Source organism: Lampetra planeri, unplaced genomic scaffold (assembly GCF_965212315.1).
Source record: "Lampetra planeri unplaced genomic scaffold, kcLamPlan1.2.h2 scaffold_1038, whole genome shotgun sequence".
Taxonomy (NCBI): domain Eukaryota; kingdom Metazoa; phylum Chordata; class Hyperoartia; order Petromyzontiformes; family Petromyzontidae; genus Lampetra; species Lampetra planeri.
This window is the reverse complement of record NW_027613748.1, coordinates 17,723-28,421: the sequence shown is the minus strand read 5'-3', so window position 1 is coordinate 28,421 and position 10,699 is coordinate 17,723. Positions and strand designations below refer to the sequence as shown.

Here is a 10,699-nt window from a genome sequence, read left to right as displayed (position 1 = left end):
TCACAGAGTGGGACGAGGAGCGGCGGGCAAACTGCGACACACAGGTGAGGACGGTAGGACACCTTTGAACAGGTAGGACTGCTCACATGTCTGTGTGTGTGTGTGTGTGTGTGTGTGTGTGTGTGTGTGTGTGTGTGTGGTCATGAACTGATGGAGTCCTTCAGGTCTCAGGACACCAGAGATGATTTTTTCTTTGGTTCTGGCGTAAAGGTCGCTGACGTAAGCCGAGCTCCGGGACAGGTTCCTCAGTTTCATCAGATGTTTCACCTCATCCAGAAACTTCTTTCTGTGCACAAGCACACGTTCCTGTCTTTGTTGGTTTTTCATGATCTCTCTCCACCCACAACTCTTTCTCACTCTTTTCATTCATTGCAAACATTAGCATCAGCTTGACCCTTGACTGTGTCTTAACCCTTCAAGACGATGTTATCTGGTACCTGGTACCTGGTACTACATTCACGCTCACATACTTTGGAGTACCGTAAATACACGACTATTGTAGCACCGGGGTTAGCATCGGTGTTAAAGGGTGAAAGCATTAGCTGCTAGCTGCCAGCGTTAACCCCGCCTGCCGGTGCTCAGCCATGTTTGCAGGTCGAGCATCCGTCCCGGGAACGTCTGGCGGACCGTCGGCAGGAGGGAAAGGAGGGAAGTTCTCGGTGGAGGAGTTGTACGGCTTCACCAAGAAGCCCAAAGTCAACAGGGGCAGCTACGGGAAGAAAGACAAGGGTGACGGTAGGAAGGACGTGAAGGAGAGGGAAGACTCACTGCTGGCCTCTCACATTCTGGAGGCCGCCAGGAAGCTGATGGAGAGACGGAGGCTGGAGATCTACCTGAAGGAGTGTGACGTCACCATGGAGATGAACAGCATGTTGTACAGGTGAGACAGGTGCTCAGCTCCATGGAACTTCTGCTGGTTGAGAGCAGAGTGAAGTTCTCCTGAGGTTCTCCTGTGGTCCTTCTTTTTCCCTCCCTGCTGGTTCTGTTCCAGTTGGCATCCCTCAGTAGGTTGCAGTAGCACTGAGCAACCACCAGGGGGCGGCAGAATGCCGACAGGAGAGGACAGTACCACATTACGATAATAGGACAGTACTACAGTAGTCCAGTACCATAGTACTAAGGTAGTAGGACAGTACATGTGTACTACCGTAGGACACCTCCAGACCTCCGTTCTTCTTCTCTGTGAACACCGTTCTCATTGCTGTACTCCATGTTATGTGGTGTATTGACGTATTACTACTGCAAATATTATATGAACATAGTGTTTCGTGTACCATAGTACGACATAGTATGACACCAGTGACATGAGAATATGTGACATGAACAACTCCTATACTACCAGTGATTGTCATGTCAAAGTATGTTTTTATTGTACTTCTTTATCTGATTTTGTGTGTGTGTGTGTGTGTGTGTGTGTGTGTGTGTGTGTGTGTGTGTTCTCCAGAGAACAGTGACAGTGGGACGTGTTGGGTCAGCGTCAAATATCTCTGTGTGCAGCTACTGGTCTAATTCACATTAGTGGCTGTGTACCTTTGGCCTCAGGCGTCACAACTGTGTGTGTGTGTGTGCGAGTGGTGGGTGGTTCGCACACAGCGGAGAGGCGGTTCAGTGGACAATGGAGGGAAGAGAGGACGAGTGGGGGAAGGGTTCCAAACTCTTGCGCTATCCACTGCTGGACCCCCCCCCCACACACACACAGCTGTTTGTCGTCACCTTGGACACACCGACTGGACCCGTCGGTGCTCTGAGGACGCTTCAGATGCGTCAGCTCAGACATTCGACATGAGAAATGTAGAGGTCCAAGAGGAGAACCCTGAGGAACAGCTCAGCTGATCAGACGGGGTGTGACACGTTTGTCTGCAACGTGCCACTTGCGCTGGATTGGCCAGTTGTGTTTCGCTTTTGCACGTTTGTGGACAAACAGTTCAGCTCTGGTTTTAGACGGAATGATCCTTTAAAAGTCTCCTGATGTGGACGCACAGGACGGATAGCTGCCTGTGTGTGTGTGTGTGCAGCTCAGTGCTGGGACTCTCTCTCTCTCTCTCTCTCTTTCTCTCCTCTCTCTCCTCTCTCTGTCTGTGAGATGCTCACTCAGCCCGTCAGTTGACCAGCTGAGCGCTGGGGGGGAGGGGCTTCCTGTCTCTGCCAGCAGCAGCGGACAGACGCGTGTGTTTCTCTGGAGGTGGGAGTCACTTCTTTCCCTCCAGTCTGCCGCCGTCCTCTGTCGTCCTGCACAGGGACGGATGCTCTCCTCCTCCTCCACCGTCAGTCGTTGTGGGTGGCGACAGACAACGGGATGTTTCCACGGGACAGAAAGTTGTGTGCGTTGCGGTTGTTGACATGCTCATGACTTTTCACCTCCGTCACCTTGGCGACAGCGGCACTGACACTTCCTCACTTTGACACTCTAAAGTTCTGAGAGAGATAGACGCCGTTACCATAGTGACAAAGATGCAGGTGTCCATAGCGTGCAACGTGGGCGGCGGAGGCAGCGGCGCCAGCGAGCACCGCTGAAGGAGCGTCGGCTGCTCAGCACCAATGTCCTGCCTGCCTGTCAGGCGAGAGTCAGGGCAGAGCCGGCAGGCAGGAACACCTTACTAGGCCACGCCCACATGAAGGAGGCGCTCGGGCGTCACGGCAACATGAAGTACAGGTGAGAGGCAATCACATGACAACACACAGGTAAGTGTGTGTGTGTTTGTATGTGTGTGTCCAATTCTTGTCAGAGTGACAATGTGTCAGAAGGACACCAGCTGGGACTCGGACCTGACGTGTGTCCTGATGACGTCGTAGCGTCCGTCTTCCCCGTCTGAAGTCTGGTCGGTGTTTGTTGCGACGTCCCAGCAGGGGGCGTTCCATGGCACACGTGTTGGACAGGACGCTTCTGCCCTTTCAGGAAGCTGTTCGATCGGCGTCTGACGCCACTTGTCTCCTTCTGCTGAGTCATGGTGGCGTGTATTTTCAGCCTGTTCGCCGTTTGTTGTTCTCCTGCCTTTGTTCCTCTTCTCACTCCTGATCTAAGAATAGACGACGAATACAGCTCACCTCCGGATTCCAACATGAATCCTGACACACTGGACCATCTGTGTGAGTGTTAATCAGGCTGTGTGACCTCTGACCTCCACTGAACGATCCACTGGAAGCTCCTGATGAACACTTGTATGTGAGTGAGGATTTATTTGCCCCTGCTGCTCTGTGATTGGCTGACGGTTGAAGGAAGAAAGCACCAGTGAGGTGCTGATGTTTCTGCAGGTGAAGAACGGAGGTTGACGGGGGTCAAAGCGGATCAGGAACGAATGAATTATTGCTGATGAGTTGATCGTTTGTGAGTCCATGTCAGCTGATCAGCGTCGTCAACTGAGGAACCATGTCCCATCACAAACGCTGACCTCCTCAAATGTTCTATCACTTCAAACCCTGAGTCGTTAACCAGCAACTAGACTGCACCGACCGCTGCTGCCTGCAGATCCACTGATCCCCTGACTGATGTGTCTTCTTTCAGAAACCTTGGTAAATCTGGACTGAGAGTGTCCTGTTTGGGCCTAGGTGGGTTCACTCACACAGACACACACACACACACACACACACACACACACTCAACTGATGGGTTTTCTCTACACAGGACATGGGTAACCTTTGGGTCCCAGATCTCTGACGAGGTACTGAGTGTGTGTGTGTGTGTGTGTGTGTGTGTGTGTGTGTGGTGTGTGTGTGTGTGTCAGACCAGAACCTGCAGGAGTTGTGGTGGATCACAGGGTTAGTGAGTGACTATGAACTGACTGTGTTTGTGTGTGTGTGTGCAGATGGCGGAGAATGTGTTGACAGTGGCATACGACAGTGGAGTGAACTTGTTCGACACAGCAGAGGTCTACGCTTCAGGAGGTACGGTACGGCGTGTGTGTGTGTGTGTGTGTGTCAGCGAACTGAAGCAGCTGTCTGTTCTCAGGGCCGAGGCGACTCTTGGAAACATCCTGAAGAAAAAAGGATGGAGGTAAGATGACCAGAGGCCCCCGCCCCCTCCACGTCAGCTGACAGTGATGGTCCAGATGCTGTACACAGTCCGTGTGTCAGCAGCCACATGTCAATCTCTGCAGTGAACGTTCTTCTCGTGTCGTTGGGCACCTGAAGTCGCTGCAGTCCCTAATGACATGACGTGTGACTCAGCACTTTCTGTTTCTGTCATCCGTCTCTTTTTAATCTTCCTGTGATGGCTTCACCCTGCTGCGTCTGTCCTCCTAACGGGTGGAATGTGTGTGTGTGTGTGTGTGTGTGTCCTCCAGGAGGTCCAGTTATGTGGTGACCACAAAGATCTACTGGGGCGGACAGTGAGTGCTGCACACGTCACGTTCAAATGTCCGTGGACGCCACTTCTCCGTGTGACCTGTTTTTGTACCTGCAGGGCAGAGACAGAGCGAGGGTTGTCACGGAAACACATTATTGAAGGTAAACATCCTCTTGTTGGCTTTTTGTGGCTCTCCGGACCCTCCCTGGATCTCAGGTCTCATGTCTCAGGTCACATGGAGACACAAACACAGAATCCTCCACACGGCCCAGATGTAGTACATCCTCCAGATCTGTGAGTGGTGCTGTGACGCTGCCACAGAAACACCAAACACCAAACGTCGTCAGGTTTGCTTTTATTCGCTCAGAAACGCTGCTTCATGACGACGAAACATCCAGACAGTCAGTGTCCTCTGTCAGTTGTCGGAGGTCGTCAAGGCTTTAAGAGGCTCAGAGACGCCAAGACTGGATTAGGAGTGACACACACACACACACACACACACACACAGCATAGCATGAGTCGTTCGTCCCTCTGAAAGCCGCTAACAGCTCTGTTGACTTAAATCACTGTGTGAAATGCAAAAAGCTAAATTTAACCCAAAGAATATCGTAAAGTGAGTTTGTGTGACACTTTGAAGCATGCACATACACACACATACACACAGCGTCTGCTCCGTCACACACTCCTCATCTGAGGGGCAAGTCCCAGAGGCCGTGATCCCCACATACGCTGAATCTGCCAGAGACGAGCTGAGGGTCCTGATGGTCAGGAGCTGCAGCATGATCGCTGTGACACCTCAGGGTCACACACACACACACACACACACACCACAGTCCCTGTGCAGCAGTCCATGCTCACACACCTCCTGGGTCTGTGTGGTATGGACGTGACAACCAGTCAACTGTTGGCAGCTCTTCATCTCGGTCTCAGCCTCTGCTCCTCGCTGCCCCCTGGAGGTGTGACGTGGTGTCAAAGAGCTGGAAACACTCGACACCATCAGACGCTCTCATTCATTCAGAACCTGGAGCAGCAGTCACTCTGTCCTCCCGCCAGGTCGACACACCACCTCCAAAACCAACGCACAACAGCAAACTATATTTAGACTGGAAGAGAGGAGGGAACGTCAGCGGTATGCTGGCCGCCTGCTTCAGAACCACCGCTCATCCAAAGGATGTGGAACGTCTGCTGCTCCTCATCATTCTGTTTGGACAGAAACCGTCTCCGTGGAATCAGATGGAGATGAAATGGTGTGAAAACAAAAACAACCCCAGCAGTTGTGACTGACTTTGAACTGGTGTGTGTGTGTGTGTGTGTGTGTGTGTGTGTGTGTGTGTGTGTGTGTGTGTTGCAGGCTTGCGTGGTTCCCTCAGCAGGTTGCAGCTGGATTACGTTGATATTGTCTTCGCCAACAGGAGCGACATCAACGCACCAATGGAGGGTGAGAACACACACACGCAAGCACGCACGTCGTCAGCACGCTAACGTAGCTGTCCCACACCAGGGGCCTCTAACACGAAGCTCGATTAACAAGTCCACTCCAACTCCATTGATCCAGGACTGACTTAGCGAGATCATGGTGATCAGAATAATCGGTACCACGAAGCTGGATATCAACTCACTAATTCAACCCAGCTTTGTCTCATCAAGACCCGTGAACGCGCACGTACAAGAGGTGTGTTTGAGGCAGCAGACCAATCACAATCATCAGTGCACGAAGGGGAGACAGCGCCTCGCGCCGGCTGCAGAGGTTAATGCTGGAAAAGTAGGAGGAGGAAAAGTAGGAGGAGGAGAAGTCAGTGATTGTAGAAAGGACAAACACCGTGGAAGATGCCAGAAGTTGACAAAGCAGCTGTCAACACATCTCAGACTGTGTAAATGTGTACGTTGTTCATTAATGCCTCAATGAACCTACAACATCCGTGGATCCCTCGAAATCACATTATTTTTTTTCCCAGTTAAAACAACAAACATAAAAACACTAAAGCGTCAACTTTACTATTGAAATTCAATTCATTCATATCAATATATCAAGTTGATCGTCTGTATTAGGCGACGATGAAAACCCACGAGTCGTCAGGAGGCTGACAAAGGGGATTTGACGGACGCGTTTCCATTTGGACTAAACAATAAAAACTACAGGCTCCAATGTCTGGATTTTATACTTAATAAATGAAAGGAAACCGCAAACAGTGAATCCCACAAAAAACCTGTGCAAGGGTTAGGGTTGAGCAAACAAGCGGTCAGCAAAAAGTAGGAACCCCCGCCCCCCAGTTCAGTCAGCAAAAAGTAGGAACCCCCGCCCCCCAGTTCATTCATACATTCCGCTGGTAAAACAGCTGATTTTGCTACTTCCCTCAAGTACCCCCCCACCTGAATCCTCCTCAGATGTGACACAAAGAAGGAAGATACCTGGCACCTACAGTCTGAATCAAATCATCTGATGGATCTGTGTTAGAGATGATCACGGACAAAGAGAAAAAATATCATCTCCCTCTTCAAAAAAGAGGGAGAACCCTCAAACACCATGAATGAAGTGTGGAGATGACACTGTTCACATTTCCTTTACTGAACCACATGTATGGAAAGTGTCTTGTGAAGACGATGAACTCATCTTTTAAATCAGTGAGGTCTCAGGTGAATTGGTGGACCACCGACAGACGGTGTTTCATCTCCCACTGAATAAAGGAAACGACCCGTGTCAAAGAACCATAGGGCGATGTACACTGTCTGTGGCCCAGGGTGTGAGAAACGGTAAATTCGGTGAGATTTAATGGGTCAGATCGGTCCCGGAAGATTCTTTCACGCCGTAACTCTCTCCTCACCACCTGTCTTACGTGGAGGAATGGGCAGGTCATTGTTATTCTGACATCTGATTGGCCAGTGGGTGGTGCTCTTCACGAGATCAGATTCAATCCAGACAGTTATCCTGCTCTGGAGCAGGATAGTTTTTCAGAGTAAATTACCATGGTAACAGGTCTTGATTAAACAAAATCCGGCTTTGTGGTACAGGCCCCAAGTTCTTCTGTTGTACAATCAAAACAACAACAAACAGAGTCTGTGTGTGTGTGTGTGTGTGTGTGTGTGTGTGTGTGTGTGTGTGTGTGTGTGTGTGCACAGAGGTTGTACGAGCAATGACCTTTGTGATCGATCAGGGGATGGCGATGTACTGGGGAACGTCACGGTGGAATGCTGTTGAGATCATGGTAAGACACAGGAACCATGTAAAATCCATGGAGAACCATGGAGAACACATATGGAACCCGTCTAGAACCAGAGTAGAGCCATGTAGAACACATATAGAAGCAGAGTAGAACCATGTAGAACACATGTAGAACCCGTCTAGAACCCGAGTAGAACCATGTAGAACACTTATAGAACCCGTCTAGAGCCAGAGTAGAACCAGAGTAGAACCATGTAGAACCCATGTAGAACCCGTCTAGAACCAGAGTAGAACCATGTAGAACCCGTCTAGAACCATGTAGAACACATGTAGAACCCGTCTAGAACCAGAGTAGAACCATGTAGAACACTTATAGAACCGTCTAGACCCCAGAGTAGAACCATGTAGAACACATCTAGAACCCGTCTAGAACCATGTAGAACACTTATAGAACCCGTCTAGAACCAGAGTAGAACCATGTAGAACACATGTAGAACCCGTCTAGAACCCGAGTAGAACCATGTAGAACACTTATAGAACCCGTCTAGAGCCAGAGTAGAACCAGAGTAGAACCATGTAGAACCCGTCTAGAACCAGAGTAGAACCATGTAGAACCCGTCTAGAACCATGTAGAACCCGTCTAGAACCAGAGTAGAACCATGTAGAACACTTATAGAACCGTCTAGACCCCAGAGTAGACCATGTAGAACACATCTAGAACCCGTCTAGAACCATGTAGAACACTTATAGAACCCGTCTAGAACCAGAGTAGAACCATGTAGAACACATGTAGAACCCGTCTAGAACCAGAGTAGAACCATGTAGAACACTTATAGAACCCGTCTAGAACCAGAGTAGAACCATGTAGAACACTTATAGGTCCCGTCTACAACCAGAGTAGAACCATGTAGAACACTTACAGAACCCGTCTAGAACCAGAGTAGAACCATGTAGAACACTTATAGAACCCGTCTAGAACCATGTAGAACACTTATAGATCCCGTCTAGAACCAGAGTAGAACCATGTAGAACACTTATAGAACCAGAGTAGAACCATGTAGAACACTTATAGATCCCGTCTACAACCAGAGTAGAACCATGTAGAACACTTCTAGAACCCGTCTAGAACCAGTGTAGATTCCATGGAGAACCCGTGGAGAACCCGGGCCCAGCTGTCTCACCTGCGTGTCGACAGGAAGCGTACTCCATCGCCCGCCAGTTCAACCTGGTTCCTCCGGTGTGCGAGCAGGCCGAGTACCACTACTTCCAACGGGACAAAGTGGAACAGCACCTGCCTGAGCTCTACCACAAGATAGGACAACACACACACACTGTCTCTTCGACGTCGTCATTTGACCACTTCCTGTTACGTGTGCGTACAGCCTCTTCATGCTAAGCTAGGCTAAGCTAACTACCACTAGCTGAATTGACAAACGAAGACAAGTGTGAACCGTCCCTTTGAAAAAGGGCGGTTCAGGTGGGGGGTCGGCGTCGCTGTACATGTACAACGGGTCGATGAAGGCTTTAACGTGGCGTCTGACTTTCACTCAGGTGTCGGAGCCATGACCTGGTCTCCGTTAGCCTGTGGTCTGCTGACAGGAAAGTACAACGACGGAGTCCCAGAGAGCTCCAGAGCTGCAATGAAGGTCTGCACACACACACACACACACCACACCACCACCTCAGGTCTTTGACATGTTTGTACGAGAGAGCCCATCTGTTACCGTGGTGATCGGTGTGTGTGTGTGTAGGGTTACACATGGCTGAAGGAGCGTCTCTGCAGTGACGAGGGAAAGAAGCAGCTGAGTAAAGTCAAAGAACTCCACCTGCTGGCAACAGGCCTGAACTGCACCGCAGCTCAGCTGGCCATCGGTACAGTCTCTCACACACACACACACACACACTGATGAACTGTCACTCAGACATTCTGCTGCTGCATGTTGTAGTGTTGTATATTTGTAGTTATCCTCTTTGCCGAGTCATCGTTCATGTTTTGATGATCTGTAACAGGAGAGTCGTTACCGGGACAACTGTGGAAGTTCAGCCTGTCTGACATCATTCTCTCCTCAACTCCAGTGATTAAAAAGAGGAAATGAAAGACATCCTGTGTTGTCTGGAACATGTAGAGAACCTGGAAGATTTTCTAGAAGTTTCCTTTTGTGACTAAAAGCTGTGTCAGGTTTCCTCAGTGACTGGTCACCTCCTCCTGTCTCAGCCTGGTGTCTCCGCAGTGAGGGTGTCAGCTCCGTTCTTCTCGGCGTCTCCAACACAGACCAGCTGCTGGAGAACCTGGGTTCCATCAGGGTACCGTCCATCTCGAGACGCTCACAACTTCAGCCTGAAGTAGCGGAACGACGCGCTGACCGCTTCCTGTTTGTCCCCTGCAGGTCTTGTCCCAGCTGACTCCACCCCTCATCACAGAGATGGACACGTTGCTCGGCAACAAGCCATGGAACACCAAGAAGACAAAAAGCTGAAAAAACCCAATAGTCAATGAAGAAACCAAAGGGGAGTGTAGCAGTGCTGTTACCATGGCGACATGAATGCTGTTGTCAGCTGACATACTCTTGTTCCAGTAGATAATCAGAAATATATCGCAACGTTTTCCCGAGCCGCAGCATCGACTGTCGTCATGGCAACACATCCATCAACACCCTGGTACACTCAATCAGCTGTGAGCACAAAACGTTGATCATCAAAAAGGAAACTTGACAGAAGAAAGGATGAATTAACAAATTGACCAACGGAACAATCGGCAGTCACTCAACTCGTCTTCCTCTGGCACAAACAGAATGGACGATGGTCCGGTGCGCTGCTGTATTTCAAAATAACCCCCCGCCGCCAGGCTAGTCAGTGACGCGGTTGTGACGTAACCATGACAACAGGCAGCTGCTCAAGGCTCCTCCTGCACCGACGTGTTTGAAGACATGAATCTGCATTTGAAGAACGTTCCTCCCGTGGCGTCTGATCCTTTGTGACTTCGTCAGGTGTGATGTCACTGACCGACCTACCTCCGATGGAACTGGGTGACTGTCGCCATTACAGTTAGGTGCTTCTGGTCACACAGTTCCATGACGTTCATCCTCCCCCATCATTGTTGAAGTGTAAACAGCTCTGCTGGGAATTCAAATAAAGTTATTTAAGTTCACTTCTGGATGTCGGTGTGCGAGTGTGTGTGTGTGTGTCTCCACCATGTGGCGTCAAAAAATCAACTTGTCCACAAAGCGCAGTTGGTCTTGGAGCAAAGCCAAATTCTA

General features: G+C 50.0%; 1 protein-coding gene across 1 annotated transcript; it reads left to right on the top strand.

The window, feature by feature from the left end:
* The first annotated feature begins 776 nt into the window (after nucleotides 1-776).
* LOC144738527 (voltage-gated potassium channel subunit beta-3-like) lies at nucleotides 777-9,919 on the top strand. Its single transcript, XM_078621540.1, has 13 exons — nucleotides 777-880; nucleotides 3,503-3,550; nucleotides 3,623-3,659; nucleotides 3,804-3,991; nucleotides 4,281-4,325; nucleotides 4,400-4,443; nucleotides 5,634-5,720; nucleotides 7,400-7,485; nucleotides 8,638-8,754; nucleotides 8,990-9,088; nucleotides 9,194-9,314; nucleotides 9,658-9,746; nucleotides 9,830-9,919. Exons 1-13 carry the CDS (start codon nucleotides 807-809, stop codon nucleotides 9,917-9,919), a joined length of 1,125 nt encoding a protein of 374 aa, XP_078477666.1. The 5' UTR covers nucleotides 777-806.
* The last annotated feature ends 780 nt before the right edge of the window (nucleotides 9,920-10,699 follow it).